This window comes from Rhinatrema bivittatum, chromosome 4 (genome assembly GCF_901001135.1).
Source record: "Rhinatrema bivittatum chromosome 4, aRhiBiv1.1, whole genome shotgun sequence".
Classification (NCBI taxonomy): Eukaryota; Metazoa; Chordata; class Amphibia; order Gymnophiona; family Rhinatrematidae; genus Rhinatrema; species Rhinatrema bivittatum.
In genome coordinates, this window is record NC_042618.1 from 327,680,538 (window position 1) to 327,701,141 (window position 20,604).

Here is a 20,604-nt window from a genome sequence, read left to right on the forward strand (position 1 = left end):
TACATTTTTTTTTTAAACTTTTTTTTTTACCCTTCGGGACCTCTGACTTAATATCGCCATGATATTAAGTCGGAGGGTGCACAGAAAAGCAGTTTTTACTGCTTTTCTGTGCACTTTCCCGGTGCTGGCAGAAACTAGCGCCTACCCAAAGGTAGGCGCTAATTTCTTAAAGTAAAATGTGCGGCTTGGCTGCACATTTTACTTTCTGTATCGCGCGGGCATACCTAATAGGGCCATCAACATGCATTTGCATGTTGAGGGCGCTATTAGGTGCCACGGGTTGGACTCGCATTTTCCGCCCCTTACTGAATAAGGGGTAAGGGAAAACGCCGTCCAAGGTCAGGTTAACAGTGTGCTCCGTCAGAGCGCACTGTACTGTATCGGCCTGTAAGTTTGTACCTGAGACAATGGAGGGTAAAGTGACTTGCCCAAGGTCACAAGGAGCGACAGTAGGACTTGAATCCCGGTCGTCTGGTTCATAGCCCACTGCTCTAACCCCTATGCTACTCCTTCACTACTGATGAGGATGCCATCACATGCTCCTGGGTTGCTTTTTGAATCCCTTTAGGGGGAAGCCTCTAGGGCTCCATCCCCTGCAGGTCTGTCGACAAACTTGAGCCTCTGTTCTTTTAAATCTGTGCATTTACTTGCAGGCCAGGACCTGTGACCTTTAGAGGGGCGGCAGCAGTGATCGTTGGACCATTCTTGCTGGTCCATGGATTACTATGGTGGCTTACTTCATTTGGCTGGGTGGCCACCTGCCCCGATTTGGGTCACTGTTGCTGATCAGAGGTTCATAAGCGACCAACTCTCTCTGGAAAGTAGGAAGGCTTTTCAGGATCAGGAGGCCCTGATTCCCATTGCTTTCCTGTCCCTTTGGAAAGGGGTGATATGACTGGGTTTGCCAGAGGTAACTTATGGGGTAGCTCTGTTTCCTGTGGGTTCATGAGCAAATTGGGCGTTAGTGCTTTTTCTTAGATCATCCTAAGGACAGCAGGTCTATTTCACAAAGACGTTATTTTGGATTCAGTCTCCCCCTTCTGGGCAGCTCCCCAGTGAAGATTAGGGGTTTCTCTTGCGCAGGAGTTGGCCTTTTGATATATGCTGAATTCAATGGGTGGTTCTTGCAGATGACCACTCTTGCTAGTCATTCTCATGTGCAGGACCTCAGTGAGGAGGGTTCTGGTCCATTTGTATCCCAGTTGGCAAGTAATGCCTTTCAGCCTCTCGCTGTGTCCATGTCTGTGTGAGTTAGGGATGAAGGATTCCGCAACAGAGGTGCTACACAGGATCCCAATACAGAGCATGTATGTATGTGACACTAAATGTATGAAAGAGAATAAACATGCAAGTGTATGTGAGGGAGGGAGAGAGAGGGTAAAATGTGTCCCTCAGCCCCCTAATCCTCAATCTCAGGGTGACTGGAAATTGAGTTCCCAAGTATTGACAACAGGGACTTTTTTAAAATCCTTATTAGTTTTAATTATTTTTATTTGATAAATGTGCTGTTTTGAAATTGTATTGGTGCTTGGGAAATCTAAAAAAAAAAGTATGACTAATAGAAACTATTCTGGTTGTCAGTTTTAAAATATTCTTTTAGTATGGTTTTACTTTTATAATTGATGCTTTTGTTTCTTGATTTTATTTGTTTTATGAGGAATCATGGTGGTTCTGTTTTTCCATTGTTATTTCCATTTCAGTTTTTGTCGTCTTATTGCTGGTCCTAATTTGTGATCTTATTCTGTATTTGGTGAGGGTCTGTCTCTGCTCTCTGCATGTGACCAAGGTGAGAGATTCTGCTATTGTGCAGGGATCTAGAGCAATTGAGTTTTTGTTTCCCCCAGTAGGTGGTGTATTGGTATTCTGGGACCCAATGTAGTAATTACAGTGCTGCTTTTTTACATGTAGGGTTCTTATTTGAGTTCTTGGTGTTAACTATTAAGTTAATGATATGTTTGCATAGATTTTTTTTTTTTTTTTTTTGTGGGGTTTTGTTGTTTCAGGAGGAATCTGTACTGCTATTGCTATGAGGTGCCTGTCTGGATGTGGTGTGGTATCTTCCTCTTTGTGTTTGTATGTATCTGATTTTTCCTTTCAGCAACCTGAAGAGAATCAAAACTGGAATTTTGAGCTTCTGGTTGGCAGTGTGATTGCCTGCTATTTGGCAAACCGTTTAACAACTGATTGGTGGCGAGAAACTTTGACATTATGTATTTGTATCCCAGCTGTGATGAGTGGGGGCCCCAAGTAATTGTATGGGGGGGGGGCATGGCTCTAAAAGTTTGCTCACCCCTGCTCTAAGAGCCTGTCTGAGTTTCTGAAGATGATTGGTGTTTGGGTACTTGCCAGGTTCTTGTGGCCTTGTTTGGCCTCTGTTGGAGACAGGATGCTGGGCTTGATGGACCCTTAGTCTGATCCAGTGTGGCAATTTCTTATGTTCTTATGTTCCACCACCACCACACCAGTTCAGAGGTTTTTAACCACTCAAGTAGAAGAGTTGGGGAAAAAATTTCTTGCCTTTTTTTGGCCAAGGAGAAAAAGTGCTTTCTATTATCTTCTCTCCAGTATTGCTACTACTCTCCTTCAGGAAGAAGTCCCAGTTTCCCCTGTTATATATAACATACATAATCAGATTCTCTCCTGGGAGGTTCATTTCATTTGCTTATAGCAGAGTCAAGCCGTTCAGAGGTTCTAGACCAGGCTTATTCCCTTCCAAGTTGCCTGAGGGGATCCCCTTAACTCTCTTCCACAGTCACCTTCTTCATCTTTGGGATTCTGGGTTAGTGTTCCCACACCCTTGGGCTTGGCAGAGGGGTCAACCACTGTTGGAGCCTTGAGAGCATTCCTCCTCTCATCCAGAAGACCTATCTTTCTAAACATTTTTGGATAAAAAGGGGATGCTTGGCATGAATATGTGAAAAGATAGCTCCTCAGAAGGAGGTCTTGGGTCTCCTTCAAACTTTACATTCCATCAGAACCTGCGGTTATCCCAGTTCAAAATATCCTGCAACTACTGCAAATGAAAATGTGTGAAAACCCCATCACTTATGCCCTTACAGCAAGAAAATTAGACATCCAGTATAGAGTACAAAAATCACCAGGATTTGGACTAGTCCAATTATCTTCCAATCTGTCCTAAAAAAAAAAAAAAGGCAAAAAATGTTTGTTCCAATGTACTTCCAAGGAAGGATTTCCAGGCTGCTTGACAGTTTCCAGAAGAGCATTATCTTTTCCTTCAGAGCTCCATTCTAGCTTGCACGTATTTCATCTGTCCAGGTTTAAATGGTATAATACCTACATGATTGCATACAAAACCTTTCCTTCAGCAGACAGAAGGTAGATACTGCAGCTGCATCTGGATGCGGAAGAGTACATATGCCACTTTTTTAGGTCATTCTTCGATTTTTGCTACCATCTCACTTACCTTAACTGCTTCTGTCAGAACTCAATGCATGGCCTGGTTTGAGAGCCAGCAACTACCGCGATGTTTGACAAGTTGGATCTTCCTTGATTAGGGGGAACACCTTTGAGAATCTCAGAGAAATGGTCACTCAGCTCAAGGAGTAGAATGTAGTGGTCCAGTAACTCTGAAAAGGGCCTGAACAAGAGTCTTTTTCGAGATGCTGCTCCTATGCTTTTAAAAGACTGTTCTTTCAGATGCCCCTTCCAGTCTTTTCAAAGATATTGCATAGGGAGAGGAATGGTCAGAAGAACAAGGCAGGTGATATTGCCCTTGTATAGATCCCTGTTGAGACCTCACTTGGAATAGCTTTGTAAAATTTTGGAGTCCTCTCCTTCAAAAGGATATAAACAGGATGGAGTCTGTCCAGATTGTGGCTACTAAAATGGTCGGTGGTCTTTGTTCTAAAACATATTGGAATAGACTCAAAGATCTAAACATGTATACCCTAGAGGAAAAGCGAGATAAGTGAGATATGGAGACATTAAAATATCAAAGGTTTCCATGCACACAGGGCCTGTCGTTCAGGCCATGCACATATTGTAAATTTTAAATACATGGGCCGGATTTGGCTCATGGGCCATAGTTTGCCCACCCATTGTCTGGTTGATCTCTTGAGGACTAACAGTAAACTTGGAGGAGCAATTTTGCATAACCTGTTCTCCAGTAGTCTGAGTAAGCAACCCAAACTCCATTGTGGAGAGTAAACACTCTGCTGCAACAATCAGCTTGGGAGACTCTTTGTCATGGCTAATTCAGCCTGCTTGGAAAATGCAAGTTTGCTTTCCGTAAACAGTGTTTTCCATACATAGCAGGATGAATTAGCCCTGTGAAATATCTGCCCACCACCTTGCAGAGTAGACTACATACCTAGAACTAGTTCTGATATTGACTGAGGAGGCTCACAAGGCAGTGTCCATGTGGGAATTACTACACAAGCTCAGTAGAATTCAAACTTATTAGCTAAGAGATGAATCTGTTCTGTGCTGCCTGCTATCTTTGGAAAACAGTTTGTGGTAAGTAAACTTGCTTTATACAACTTGACTTGTGTTATATAGAGCAATAACATAGAACTGTGACCAAACTTTCTGAAACACGGTATAGTGGTATGGAAAAATTAAGATTTTTTTTTTTTAAACCAGTATATAGGTATCATTTTGTTTACAGAAGGAAACATTTAAAGCAGAAAAATGATTTAACAAACATGCAAACTAATTGCAGTATACCAGTTTTGACAGCTAGGTTCTTGACATGTGATGGCTGTGAAAAGGTAATTTAAATCACTCGTTCAGGTTTGCAAAGTTTTGTTGTGATAAATCTCAAGTCCAGATGTTTACTCATTCTATATTTTACATTTGTTCATTTTTTTTTTTAGACTTATTCTGGACTGTTCTGTGTGGTTATAAATCCTTACAAGAACCTTCCCATTTATTCTGAAAATATTATTGAAATGTATAGAGGGAAGAAGCGCCATGAAATACCTCCACACATCTATGCCATTTCGGAAGCTGCTTATAGATGCATGCTACAAGGTAAGAGAATCTCTTAAGGGTGTCAGCTAAATGTTATACAGTTGGTTGAGAAACAGGCTGACCTGGTTTATATGAAGTACTCTAGTGGAATTTGTGCTGCCTATAAAATGTTTGCCAAGTAACATTTGGGTTTGGTGGAAAGGGCTGTCCTTATTTGTTTTGGGGGGGGGGGGGGGGGGGGGGGGAGAGTCTCTAATCAGTAATAAAGCTGCTGTGAGCTCTCTAGTTCAAAAAGTTGACTTGATTTTCAGTGTTGAGCCAGAGCTGCTTATCTTTACCAATTCTATCTTGCTCATTGGGTAGTGCTTTCTTAATATACTGTCCTCCAGGCAGTAATCTTCTCCAAAACTGATTACTGCAGCGCTCTCCTCCTTGGCCTTCCTGCTGCCTCTCTCAAACCTCTGCAAATGCTCCAAAACTCCACTGCCCGTATTCTCACTAATTCTCGAAAGTGCAATCACATCACTCCCATCCTTAAAGACCCACACTGGCTCCCCGTCTCTTCTAGAATTATTTACAAAACTCTCACTTTAATCCACAAAACCCTCCACAACCCAAACATGCAGTGGCTAAGCACCTCCTTATAACTTCCACACTCCCACCAGCCTCACCAGATCCTCTTACACCGGCACACTATTCATTCCCCCCGCCAAACACACACACCTCAACTCCACCAAAGACCGTAACTTATCCATTGCCGGCCCCTATCATTGGAACTCTATGCTTCCAGATTTATGACTTGTGCCATGCACCCAGACCTTCAAAAAGAAATTAAAAACCTGGCTCTTTAAACAGGCCTTCTCCTAACACCCCACTACTCCTCCTTAGCCAACTTACGACCCCCTCCACTGTACAGATCCCCCCCCCTTTTGAGTTAACTCTACGTTCTTCTTATACCAGTTACAAATTCCTTTAACTTCACCCTCTATGCCTCTCTGCCCTCCTCTATCCTTTTCTCTTCTCTCAGCCTCATTAATTTAAACAGTTATTTTTGTTATAATGTAACTTTTTTCCTCTGAGTTCTTTCCTCTTCTTCCTTTCTCTCCGTTTCATGTAAACCGATGTGATGTTCCATACGAACTTCGGTATAAAAAAGTGGTAAATAATTAATAAATAAATACATTACACCAGTCTTATGTACCTTCTCTTCTGCTTGGGTGCTGCTGTTCACAAAATCTCAGCAGTGAATTAGAGGTACAGGAAATGCACTTATTTTCCCCTCCCTCCCCCTCAGTGGAAGACCAGGATGTTCAGAGCCAATAACATTTTCTTTTACACTTTCCAGTCATCTGTGTCACTACCATAGTGCTTTTGGAGGGCTGGGACTATCAACTTTTTTTTAAACCAGAATTTGTGATGAGACATGGTTCCACTTCCTTTCTCTGCAGCAGTCCGTCATGCTTCTCTTCTCTTGGTCTTGGGCAGGGAAATACTGAAGCTGCTGCTTCTCAAAAGAAGAGACTAGCTTTGATACCTCAGCTTAATTGCCACTACCACTAGCTTTAGCACTACCTTAAACTTGGCAGTGGCTGCTGCTTTTGAGCCCAGCCTGGGTTACTGGCATTCCAGAACTAGTGCTGCTAATTTTAAGCCAGTGAGGTCCTGTAGTATCCAACTTGGGTTTGGGAAATCAAAAAATTAAGTAAAGCCTCAGGGCATATGAACTTTTTTTTTTTTTTAATACATATTAGGGAGAAACCAGTGGGTGCTACTTGACCAAGTCAGTTTTTGGGGGGCATTTGTTAGTTTAGAACAAGTCTCTTGAGTTTATTTCCTTTGTGAGCAGGTCCATGTGTGTATACCCAGCAGTACCCCATAGGACTTACTCTGAAGAATCTTGCAGCATCTATTCCTGGATGATTTAGTGTGGAGTAATTCAGGTCATATTGAGATGTGTAACCTGCTTTACAGTCTGGTAGGATTACCTATCTTATAAGTAGGAATCTTCATTTTTATTTTTCTGGGAATTTCAGGGTTAATAAAAATAAATGGGAGAAAATCAGTGGAAAAATGTGACTTTTTTTCCCCCCAGTAAATATCAGTTATTTTGGTGGACAGAAGCCAAGACAAAAGAATATTAAGTAGATTCTCCTACCCACCCACTCAACAGCATCCATATCTCTGCCCCATCTGCTACCAAGCATGTCCCTTTCTTTCCCCACATCCCTAGTGAAAAATCCCCTCCTTCCCCTGTTGCAACAGCATTCATCCTTACTAGTGGTGGCTCCAGATACTTCCTCTCTCCTTTGGCAGCATGCTTGCTGAGGCTCCTGTGCTCTCCAGCACTACACTTTTTTTTTTTGTGTGGCCAGAGAGCCTGCAGGGAAGTGCTGCTGGTGGACTTGGCCCACTTCAAATGCTTCATTTGGCAGTACCAAGCAGCAGGTATTTTGACTGCTTGGTAGGAGTGCGAGATGGGACTTGAAACAGCAAATCAATAGTAATGGAAGGTGAGCGCTTTTGCTGGTAGGGGGCAGGATTTCAAACACTGCAGGTGTTTTGGCCTGCAGTGGCTGGAGGCCTTGAGAGGCATGTGCAGCTCTTGAGCTGCTCTTTAATCAGCCTTTAATCAGCCTAAAATTAGATGAAAATTGATTTAAACTAATTGTTCCTGTTCATACCCCAGAACAATGCATGGGTTTTGCTCCCCAACCAATAGATGGAGCTAGAGAAGGAAAGCTTTACTGACACTGCACTACTTATTAGGATGCCACCTGCAGTCCCTCAGTATTTCTCTGTCTCCAGCAGATGGTAGAGATTTATTTATTTAGGCATTTTATATACAGTTGTTCCAAACGAAGATCATAACTGTTTACAAGATCCGCATACATATTCATAGTCAATGACCACATACTGTGTGTTGGCATTCAACTTCTAGTTCGACACCTGATTGTATAATTGTTCTGGTTTGTAGTCATAAAAATTCTAGGAAATTACACTAGCTACTATGTTTTAGTTCATATTTGTGCATTTTTATGGTCGTTTGAATTCTATTAAATATACATCACATCATTCATTACTAATTGCTTCGTTAATATCAGTGTTTATCACATCATTTATTATTGCTTGCTCTATTAACTGGAGTACCCTGTTTTTGATTAATTTACTTATATGCTTTTTCATAGTGAAGTTCTCGTCTATCTGAATTCCCAGGTCTCTTACTTGATCCAAGGGAGTAATATATATTAGTGATTTCCAGGTCTAGGGTTGGTGGCTTGATTTATCATGTCTGTCCTTAACCAAACTATTTGTGTTTTTTTGTGTTTAAAGTTAGTTTCAGTTGTAAAAGTTTTTGTTGTATGTCTTTCATATATATTGATAGTGACGCAGTTCTCTCAAATGTTTTGTCGAATGGGATATAGAATTGTATGTCTGCATATAGGAAGAAGTTGATTCCTAGATTTGCTAGTAATGTGCATACAGGCAGCAGATATATGTTGAATAGTGTGGCCGAGAGTGTTGAACCTTGTGGGACACCTGTATTGATAGGGAAGGTGTCTGAAATTTGATTACCTAGTTTTACTTGGAATGTCCTATCTTTTAGGAAGGATGAGAATAATTTGTTAACGTTTCCATTCATCTATTCCCATTTTTCTTAGCTGGTGGCATAAAGTGTATGGTCAACTGTGTCGAATGCTGCTGTTAAATCAATTAGAACTAGGATATGATTCATTGTTGAAGCCTTGTAGTACAGGATCAGCTAAGGAAATGAGTAGGGTTTCTGTTGAGCAGTTTTTCTGAATCCATATTGGTTTGGATATAGTATATTGTCTTCTAGGTGGTTCCTGAGTTGTGATAAAACTGCTTTTTCTAGAACTTTTGCAATGAAAGGTTGGAGATTGGAAGAATGGATGACTGGGACAGTTACCGAACAGTTTTATTTAAGATCGGTTTAATCACAGATTCATTTGCTCTATCAGGTACCAGTCTTTCTTCTAGCAAGTAGTTTATTATTGTGAATGTCTGGGTTATGTTTAGTTTTCAGCATGCTTGCAGAGATAGGGTCTAGTGGGTGGGTAGTGGGTTTCATTTTAGTGATTTGGTTTATTTTGAGTTTAGATACTGGGTTGAATGAGTTCCATTTCACTTGACCATGTTTTTCTTCAGGCTCTTTTGTTGGTAAGTAATGGGAGAATTGTGATTTAAGTGTATTGATTTTGTTTAATAATGAATTGGCATATTCATTGCATGAGTGTTTTGTAAAGTCATAGTTTTTGGGATGGAGGAGGATGGGTCTTTGGTTAGGTTTTTCACTGTTTCAAAGAGTAGTTTGAATTAAATGTTACACCACTATTTTGCGTAGTATTCTTTTTTTTTTTTTTTTTGGCTTTGATTTGTTCACGGTATTTTGTTAATAGGGATTTGTATTTTTCTAGCGATTTCATAGATTGGCATTTCCTCCGTTGCTTTTTGGATTTTCTCAGGGTCTGCTTGGTGTGTCTTAGCTCTTCAGTATGCCAAGGTTTCTTTTGTTTTAGTTTCCTTCATTTCAGAACTTTTTAGTCTAGAATGGGCATAGGGTGTCCGCTATTTCATTGATTTTTATCCCCAGGAGTCAAAAGATGAGGAGGCATTATAGTGGTCAAACTCAGTTATTTTATTTTTAATAGCATCTTTGAAACAATCTTTTTTTCTGTAGGCGAAGGATTGATTATGTGAGTTTGTGTGGTGAGTTATTTCAGCTTTTATTAGCTGGTGATCGGACTAGGCAATATTTTTTGAGGTCTATTACACAGTTATTTTGATTGGCGAAAATTAGGTTAAGGATGTGTCCTGTTCTATGGGTGGGGTTGGAAACTAATTGTGACCAACCCATGGCTTCCATAGTATCTAGAAAGATTTTGCATGCTGTAGATTTAGGTATGCTATCTACATGTAAGTTAGTCTCCCATGATTAGAGTTGATTATGGAGCTGGAAACTATTTAGTGAAGATTTCGATTAGAGGTGAGCAAACATTTTGGAGTGTCCCGGGTGGGCTATATATCAAACCAATATTTAGAAGTAGAGATTTTAGTATAGCAACCTCGTAAAGTGGGTTTATTTCTACTTTGTAGGGTTTAAGTTCTTTTTTGCAAATTAAGAGATCCCCCACCTTTCCGTTTGTGTCTGAAGTGAAAGATATTGTAGGTTGTGTTAATCTGGTTTAAGAGGACAATATCACTGCCTTTTAGCCATGTTACGGTAATGCAGAAAATAGTGGGATTTACTTCTTCTAGTATGTCATTTATCAGTGGGATTTTTTTTGATAGCGACTGTACATATAGTAAAAGAAGAGTGAACATTAGGCTGGAAGAGGTCGCAGGAGGGGTAATTGTTATATATCTTTGGATAGACTAGGTTTTTCTTCTTTTTGCTTATGAGGTCCTCTGGTGTAAATTCTATGGTTTCTTAGTCCAGTGATTGTTTTAATGAGGTGGGCCGGCTCCAGTTTGAGGTGCTTAGTTATGGCTTGATTTAGATTTGTTTGCTGTGGGCATCACTTCAGGCATGCACGAAGGGGCAGGCTCCTTTGTTGCGCTCCTTTGTGCACCTTTGGCGTTGCAGCTGCTCACTTCAGGCTGGTGGTATGGGTGGGTGGGCCGAGGGAGGGACTGAAGGACTGGCGCAGTCACCCACCTGGTGTGATGTAAACCTGCAGTCTGAAGTTAAAAACAAAAAAAAAATTTTCAGTTTAAATCATATTCCCTCAGGTGTTAGGTTCTGGGAAGGACCATCCCCAAAGTTGTGGGTGAGTAGGATTTGGTGACCCTAATTTGCTTCAGCCTTTGGACGGGGGGGGGGGGGGGGGGGGAAGAGTGGATAGCTAGCGGTCTGGTTGCCTTCTTTGTTCCTCCACTACTCATACTCTGCTCTCAGGAGCCTCTGGACATCTTGCGACAGGGAAGTATCCCTTATGTTTTCTTTTTCGTTGCTAAAGCTTTAAAAATAATAAATAAATAAAAGTTAAAACTAAAGAAATGAAAGGAGCAGCTTTACTTAGATATCCGGGAAGCTGTGTAGGAGCACTGTGAGGCAGCAGCAATCTGCAAGAGTGACTGGGGATCAGCTAAGGCACCATGGGGCTGCAGTGGGGTGACCAGCAGTAAGTGCTGATAGCATGTGCAGGAGCAGGCACATTGCATGGTGGCGGCCATGAAGGCAGGGAAACACTATCATGCTTGGGCTAAGACAACTCATCTCTTCCTCATCTGGCCTGTGTGATAAGTTCAAGCCTGGAGGGGAAGGCTTGTTTCAGTGCAACGGTGGTGGTCAATGCCGTGAGGTCTTCCCAATCAGTTAAGTCGGGTGATGCAGTTCTCCCCTGCAGTGCAGGAATGGTGGCCATCTGGGAGTCTGTTTCCGCATCACAGGAGTCAGCAGGGGGGTGTGGGCCTGCCTCTTCTTTCATTATCCCCTGCCGTGCCTGATTGAGAGAGTACCTGAGAGGATTCAGGGGGTGCTGAAGAGCCCTCATGAGGGGACTCTCACTGAGGCTTTCCCAATGGATTTGTGCTTTGCTTGCACATTACCTTGCTAGGACAGAAGGGGTTAGGAAGTGGCCCTGCTTTCTGAGCTCCCCGAGGCACTCCAAATCGAAGAGGAAAGACCCTGGTTTGTGGTGGTGGTGGGGGGGGGGGCACCTAAAAATGGTAACTATGTATTCCGGTTCGGAGACAGTGCCCCGGGCGTATTGGAAAACTCAGGGGGAAGGAAGTTCTAATCCTTTTGAGCCTTCGGGGGGGGGGGGGGGGTGTTGAGGATGGGGAATAAGCTCCTTCAGGACCAGGAGATGTTCTAGTGGTGGATGACCCTTTTTCTTTTCAAGGAAACTTTTCTCTTTGGAGCAGCTGATGAAGCTCTTGGGTGAGTTCAAGGGGTATAAATTGCCTGAGGACAAACTGAAAGAGAACAAGAAGAGCTTCTCAGGCTGACATTGGTTCAGGGAGATGAGAGATGCCCAGGTTAGGGGCGGCTTCTCCCAGAGACAGGGGTTTGGAAGGACTCTGTCCTTTTGTGGGGCAGGTAGATCAGCCTGGGATCCCTCCAGTCAGGAAACCAGAGAAGGAAAGTCTGCACAATGAGATGAGGCTGGTCCACTCTTCCCCAGAAAACATAGGAGGGTGGTTGGCCCTCTTTTTCAAGGAGTGAACCAAGATAACATTAAACCAGTGGGTCTTACCAGTTACAAGAGAAGGCTACACCTTAGAACTTGCTTGCCCAGATCCAAGGTGGCTGCACCAGTGTTTCCTGCATGAACTCCTTCCTTTTCCTAAGTTGCCGCATTCAAGCCGTAAACGTTGAGCTAAGGAAAGGACTTACCCTGTTGCCTCATCGGACCCCACCGTTACTGGCCTGATAGATGCGCATATAGTTCATGGGGAGCAATCAGGAGCATTGTCCTTTGGATGTGGAGGATGTTGAAGACTGGCATGCCTCCCCTCTGGATCTATGTCTCACTTTCCCCAATTTTGAGGGTTTCTCCAGTGAACCAGGCTACCTGCAGAGACCCAGATGTGCTGGGGGGGGGGGGGGGGTGCGGAGCAGGCTGATTTACGTAGAAGACCCGGGACTCTAGGATTAAGCGCTGTCGGGAGAGATGGAGGAGCAGCCGGAAAAGACTCCAGTTTGGAGTCTGATGGCTCACTAATAGAGGGAAATTCTCAGATCAAGTCAGAGTTTTTCTACACCCGCTTCAAGATTTTTAACAAACTTTGTTCAACCTGCTTTGATAAGACCTAAATTGATTACCCTCAATTCCATATGGGAGACTATTGAAAATCTTGGGGCTTCTATTTCCGCATAACTTAATCCTTTGGTGGTGAAAGTTAATAATGAAAGTAGAATTATGACTTTGTAAACTTCAGATGAGACTCTTACGAAGAAACTTGAGGTTAAACAAGAGGTTTAAGGTCTGAAACCCACTCAAGCTTTTGATTAAAGAAAATCAGATTTTGCAGAGCAAGCTAGAAAATTTGGAAAATGTAATTTGGAGGAAAAACCTTTATTTTATAAACCTTCCTAGAATTCCACATATGTTCAAGAAATATCTTATGGAAATATTCAAGGTTCCTGAACAAGTGGTTCTTCCCTTATCTAAATCATACAATCTTCCCTCTTTTATGTGGAATGCAAGGTTTTTGTTTTTCTATTATTGCACTGCAATTTCCAGTTCAATTTTTGTCTGTGTGTTTGTATTTTATACTTTATGGTCTCTTTATTTTGTATTTGGCAAAGGTCTGTGTTTTGCATGTGTGACTTAGGTGAGGTATTCTGCTAGCATGTAATTTCTATATAGGGAACTACAGCAGCTGGACTTGTTCAGTTTTCCTAACAGGAGTTGTATTGGTGTGTTAGGGCCTATTGTAGTAATTGTAGTATTGCCTTTTTAAAGGTAGGATTGTTACTGTTTGAGTCTGGCAGTTAAGGTGTTATGATATGGCAGGCTTCCTATAACTCCTTCGAACATTTTTTGCAGGATTTTGTATTATATGATCTTGGTAGTGGAGGGAGTGTGTGTTGCTTTTAATAAGGTGACACCAAAATTTGATTTTTTTTTTTTTTTTTTTTTTATGATGAATGTAAGAGGAAATGATGCTCTTGTTCTGCTCTGTACCATTTGTTGGAGGAATTTCTATGAAGACAAGGTATTGTAGAACTTGAAGTGCAGAATTTGCTGGGATTCTGTTCCACTCCTATATAGAATTTTTAATTAATGCACTTGAATAATTTTGGTGGTAGTTTTCTTAGATGGTTGAAACTGGTCAGGGGTTTCTGTTACTTAGAATGTTCTATCTAGAGATGCCACTGACATATATGCCCAGCACTTTGTGATAATGGTGCAAAATGTTTGTATCTGTGCCTCTTGCTTTAGGCGTGGGGGTGTGCTAGCTCTGCATGTATGGAATTTGGTAACAGGCAGGTGTGGAGAGAGCCATTGGACCTCTGCCATGATTGAACTAACTGGGTGGTTTCTTTGTCACAGATGACTCTCTAAAAAATAAAATTACAAAAAATACCATAAGGCTGATGCAATATCATGCATGTAAAAAAAACAAACCATGTGTCCAAACTGGACACATGTTTTTTGAATGTGTGCACATCCACGTCTCCTGGGCGCTTGATGCAATACGTAAATGAGTTGCCGTGCTAATAGAGACGCGCAGTGCATAATTTGTGCTTCCCTAGCACTCTGCTTCGGGTGCCCAGGAGAAGTGCTATGCGCCTAACAGAATAGCCAGAGCTCCCCCCTCCCCCAGCCAGGGCTGTTCCTGACTGGACTTTTTCACTGACAAGTGGACCAGACCCCTTTCAGGACAACCTTTTGAAAGGGGATTGGTCCTTTCACTGACATGTGACAGTAAATGGACCAATCTGCAGTAAGTGAAGCAGTGAATAAATGTAAGTGCTCTGTGTGTTCAGGTTATCAAAACAGGTGCTCATTATGAGTGTCCATTTTATCCTGCAGCAACTAATTTACTGGCATAATATACACGGCCCTGAGCATGTATATTGTGCAACCTGATATAGATAGATAGATAGATATATATATATATATTTTTTTTTTAAACAATTTTTTTTTTTTTTGCATGGTGATGTTTTCTGTGGTTCCTCCTACTTAGTATCGAGACAATATAGAAAAGCAGTTTGTTTTTAAGTTGAGCCCTTGATAGATGGGAAGACTTTACACCTGCTCCGGGCAGACATAAAATTTGGGTTAAAAAGTGGATGTTTTGCCTCGCGGGGTAATAGCAAATAGCCTCATCTACATGGAATTTACATGTGATGAGCGCTATTAGCTACGTGCATTTTGGACGCATTGATCCCCTTATTGCATCGGAGGTTATGGATGCATGTCCAAAGCACACATCCAAAACACGTGGCAAGCGCTCATTAATCTGTGTGCTAGGCTCAGCGCATGATATTGCATCGGCCTGCATGTTGGGGAGGGGAGGGTAGGGAGGGATATGTACACCATACCTCTCCCCATATATCCTTTTTAGTGGTGAGCCTGATTCAAAACATCTTCCGCACCAGTCTCACCACTGTATCTGCTCCATGGTCCATCCCAATTAGACCCCCTTCTTTCCCTCCACCTATCTGTCCTTCAGGGTCTTTCTCCATCTGTCTATCCCATCAGTCTCTCTATCCACCTCTGCCAGTCCATCCCCATCACTCACTCTCTACCAATCCATCCTCCGCAATCTCTCCCCCACCACCAGTCCCGCTTTCTCTACTAGTCCATCACCACCAAGTTTCTTTCAGTACATTTCAGTCTCTCTCTCTAGTCCATCTCCTGCCATTCTTTCTCTCCCCCCAGTTATTTCAGCTGTGTGGCTGCCTGTAGTTTTACTATGTAAGTTATTAAATATACTTCTTACACATTTACTGCTGTGCTTTGCAAGTATATATTCTGTTTATTCTAGTAAGCATCATTTAAAGTTTTATTTATGAATGAGTTTAGTGTGCATATAATTATTTCTCTAATATGTTAATAACTTTTCTATATATAGCATTTAACTACAGGTAAAAATGAAAGGGAAGCTTGTAGGGATTTGTGAATTTTGAAGGTGGAAAAGGGGTCCATGTTACCAAAAAGGTCAGAAACTGCTGTGGTAGGATTTATCATGAAATACCCCAAGTCCCACTTGAGCCCGATATCTCAATTGGCATTTTTGGGAACACTGTAGGTACAACTCGGGCAAGAGCCTTCCTTTCACAACAGAGGGCTATTATATTGGTAACCACAGTGGAAAGGATCCAACTGCGTAAGCAGACATCAGAATGGGACATGTTGAGGTTGTTGGACCTCGTGGAATAAACCATGCATGTTATTCCCTTGACACATCTCCATTGAGGGAGCCCAGTAGATCCTCAGGTCACAATGGTTCCAAGCCACTCAAGATCTCAAGGGTTCCCTTTTCTGGTAGAAAATATTTATTTATTTCCTAGCGTGTAGCAGATGGACTCAGGACCAATGAGTATAGTGTACTCCTGATAGCAGTTGGGAGACGGATCAGATTTCAATCTGACGTCAGCACTACTACATATATCCCTGCAGGAAGTGCAGCTCTTCAGTATTTTCCATCTCCATAGCAGTTAGGGCTCTATGCACGCTCGCACAGCGTTAGAGTAATTTCACCAAAGAAAACCAAAAGAATAAGAAGAAATCTTACCTCTACAGATGAGCCCCGCTCTCCTGCGGTGACACCCATTGGGTCCCTCCCCCAGTTGAGAATTCCCGAGGTGATTTTCGCGATCCCTCTGAGGTAAGCCTCTGTCCGGCGATCGACCCTCGGCGGGGACCTAGCCCCCGACATCAGGTGAGGCTGAGAGGCAGCGGGTGCAACTTTGAGCGCGGCGGTGAAGGTATTTTCCCTCTCCACCTGCAGCCAGAGACCACCCAGAACGAGATCGGGAAGCGCAGAGACAAGGTAAGGTAGAAATCTATTCAAAAGTCGCCAAAGCTCGAGGAGTCGCACAGGTCGCCAGCCAGGACCAGTGCCCCCGGGTTGATCTGCCCTAGCAGGGCTAGACCCCGCTCTGATCTGAGGGTCCTCCCAAGTGGAGACCCTCCGAGGTAGTCTCCATATTGTCCGCGTGGTTGCAGTCACCATTTTGATCTGTTCGCCGCTGCGAGCCGTGCGCACAAATACCTTGTGCGCACAAGTACCGAGCGCATGGACGAAGTGCGTAGCCACTCGCTTACTGGGCCAGGCGCACAACTCTGTGTGCACAACAGCGCGCACATCTCCCTGAGTGTGCAACAAACATACGCACACAACTCCAACACACCGGAGCGCACAACTGTATTTTATGCGCACAAGTCATGGCACCACCGGAAAAGAAACTCAAGGCTCAGGGCCTTTGCCTAGCATGCCACATTAGAGCTGCACAGCATGAGGAGGCCACGGCCCTGTGTATACAGTGCAAAGAGGCCCTAGGGGATCCAACTCATGGCCCTTCCCACCCGGTACCAGGCCCCAGTCTCTCTCTAACAGTACACTGGACCTAGCATTGCACAGCGGGACCCCCCCCCCCTCCTCAAACGGGGCTCCCCAGCGACACGGCGTCCCTTAGTCTAGACCCAGCATCTATCTCCTGGGTGGAATTCTTCAAAGGTCTGCATACGTTTGTCCACATGCAACTGGGGCCTCCTATAATACGGCCACAAACTCCACCAGAGGACCTCAACTTCCCGGGACCCTCTATGCCCAGGGAAGTGATCCCACCGTCCAGAAGCCCCACCTTCAGGGACACAGACAACTCTGAGGATTCAGAACCCCTGGAGGAAGGGGAACTCCCTCTGGGGACAGAGCCCCACCGAACCATGAGACGCTTCTTCACCAAGGACGAGCTTCCAGACCTGGTCACACAAGCTTAAAAGAGCTTGCTATCCCGGGCACAAGTGCCTCAGGGGACCTAAGACGAGCCCCCTACTAGAGGGACTCCATTAGACCTCCCGTCATTTCCCACTATTACAAGCCGTCCAGCAACTAATTGACCTGGAATGGGATGCCCCAGAAACTACGTTCAAAGGGGGACGTGCTCTGGCAACCATGTACCCTCTGGACCCAGCCGCCAAAGATCTCCTGGCATGTCCAAAGGTGGATGCCATGGTCTGTGCGGTCTCGAAGCACATTACTATCCTGGTGGAGGGTGGAGCAGCACTCAAGGATGCTCAAGACAGATGTCTGGAATCTATCCTTAAACAGTCCTTTGTCTCTGCTATGTCTTTACAGATCGTGGCCTGCTGTACCGTGGTGACACGCGCCTGCCTAGCAAAAACCAGGAGCAATACTCCTGGGGAAGCTCTGGAACCAGCCGTATCATTCCTCGCGGATGCCGCTTCGGATCTGGTACGCATGGCAGCTAGAGGAGTCTCATCCACCGTGGCAGCCAAAGACAAATCTGGCTCCGAAACTGGTCAGCCGACGCATCCTCCAAAACGAGACTCACAAGAATGCCCTTCAAGGGATCCCTCCTGTTCGGTAGCAAGCTAGAGGAACTTGCTAACAAATGGGGCGAGTCCCCACTGCCGCGGCTACCGGAGGACAGGAATAAGAGAAACCAGCGACTGATCTTCCAGGGTCAGAGGTTCACAGTGTTCACAGAAACACTTATCAAGTGCCTTGTCCTACAGGCAGGAACCAGTCCTTTCGGAACAAGCACAACAAAAGGGGAACCAGCTCGGGTCCAGGCCCCAGCCGCGCCCCACAATGAGAATACGCCGACCCGTGCAAAGGAAGAAGCCATAGGGGGCAGACTTGCCCTATTCTACCAAAGATGGGTCGAGATAACTTCGGGCAAGTGGGTCCTAATTATCATTTGAGAGGGATATTACCTGGATTTCCTCCGAACTCCACGGGACAAATTCGTGGAATCCCCCTGCCACGACCCCTCTAAGAGGGTGGCAGTGGAAGCTACACTGACCATATTACTGGCCCTAGAGGCCATAACCCCAGTGCTTCCACAACAAATAAATTCTGGGCATTATTCCATTTATTTTATCGTCCCCAAGAAAGAGGGAACATTCAGGCCCATCCTGGACCTCAAATCTGTCAACAGTCATCTGAGGATTCCCCGCTTCCGCATGGAAACCCTACGCTCTGTAATAAGGGCGATACAACTGGGAGAGTTTCCCACATCCCTGGATCTGTTGGAAGCCTACCTACACATTCTGATCCATCAAGAACAGCGCTTCCTATGCTTCAAATCCTGGACTGTCACTACCAGTTCCGAGCACTACCCTTCGGGTTAGCCACAGCACCCCAGACGTTCACCAAGGTCACAGTGGTGGTGGCGACAACACGAAGGAAGGAATCCTCATACACCCTTACCTAGACGATTGGCTGATCAGGGCGAAATCCCCAGAGGAAAGTCACCAGGCAACCAACAAAGTCAAAACTCTACTTGAGAGCCTCGGATGGGTGGTCAACACAAACAAGAGCTGTCTGCAGTCCTCACAGTCTCTACAATACTTAGGAGTCCGATTCAACACCAAAGAAGACAGGGTCATCCTGACACAGACAAGGAGATCAAAACTGAACCTCGCCCCACAGCATGGGATTACCTACAAGTCCTCTGTCTCATGGCATCCACACTGGAAGTGGTGCCATGGGCACGAGCTCACATGAGACCCCCTACAGCGCTCACTTCTATCACGATGGAATCCACTGGCCCAGAACTACATTGTTCGTCTACAGCTCCCGGGCAGAGTTCGGACCCAAATATGATGGTGGCTACAAGACTGCCACCTGAGCCAGGGAACAAGACTATCCTCACCGACCTGGATCCTGCTCACCACGGACACCAGCCTACGAGGATGGGGAGCACACTGCGAAGAGCTAACAGCCCAAGGGCAGTGGAACGCAGAAGAGTCGGGATGGAACATCAATCGCCTGGAAGCCCGGGCAGTCAGACTAGCCTGCCTACGGTTCGGTCACAGGCTCCGGGACAACGCCACAACAGTGGCCCTCATCAACTGTCAGGGAGGAACCAGAAGCCAACAGGTGTCTCTGGAAATAGACCCCCCCCCTAATGTGGGCGGAAGTGAATATCCAGAAGATCTGGGCTGTCCACATCGCTGGGAAAGACAACATTACGGCGGATTACCTCAGCAGAGAAAGTCTAGACCCAGGAGAACGGAAGCTGTCGACCACAGCGTTCCAACTGATAGTGAACCGTTGGGGGAACACCAACCATGGACCTTCTGGCAAATCAATCCAACGCCCAAGTGCCCAGTTACTTCATCCGCAGGCGGGAACCTCAGTCCCAGACGAACAATACCGTGGTACAGACCTGGCCACAGGAGACTGTTATACGCCTTCCCGCTGTGACCCCTATTAGGCGCAATCATTCACAATATAGAACTACACAGGGGACCAGTACTTCTGGTGGCCCCGGACTGGCCAAGAAGACCGTGGTACGCAGACATGCGAAGACTACTGACAAGGACCCCCCTGCCACTACCTCCACACAGAGACCTGATCCAACAAGAGCCGATCCTCCACAAGGATCCAGCTCTATTCTCTCTTACGGTCTGGCCATTGAGAGGGCTTGCCTGAGAGAGCGGATACTCGGGGGCGGTAATTGACACCCTACTCCGAGCACACAAGTTCTCCACATCTCTAACATACATAAGGATTTGGAGAGTATTCGAAGCCTGTTGCGAGGACCATGACATCATACCACGCTCAGTCAAAATTCGTGCGGCCTTGGAATTCCTACAGAACGGCCTACAGAAAGGATTGTCCCTCAACTCCATCAAGGTACAGGTGGCCGCATTGTCATGCTACGGAACAGAGAGCGACAGCATAGCTGCTTCCTGAAAGGAGTCAAGCAGATCCGACCACTCCTAAAGTGGCCAATGCCTCTTTGGAGCCTTAACCTGGTCCTAGATTTCTTAGCAGGAACCTCCTTTAGCCCTCTTCATGTCCTGTCTCTCAGACTATTAATATTGAAGATAGCCTTCCCGCTGGCAGTCTGTTCAGCCCGTCGTATATCCGAGCTACAAGCACTGTCCTGCCGGGAGCCGTTCCTCAGACTCACCTCGGGAACCATCCAGTTACTCACAGTTCCGACTTTCCTCCCTAAAGTGGTGTCTCACTTCCATCTCAACCAAACCATCTCGC

At 44.8% G+C, this 20,604-nt stretch overlaps 1 protein-coding gene across 4 annotated transcripts in view; it reads left to right on the plus strand.

Moving 5' to 3' along the window:
• MYH10 (myosin heavy chain 10) overlaps positions 1-20,604 on the plus strand; it is a 461,218-nt gene that overhangs the window by 50,507 nt on the left and 390,107 nt on the right. For all 4 annotated transcript variants that reach the window (XM_029600341.1, XM_029600340.1, XM_029600342.1 and 1 more), the window contains exon 3: positions 4,836-4,992. In XM_029600341.1, coding sequence (XP_029456201.1) covers positions 4,836-4,992 — 157 coding nt within the window. The remainder of the gene's footprint in view (positions 1-4,835; positions 4,993-20,604) is intronic.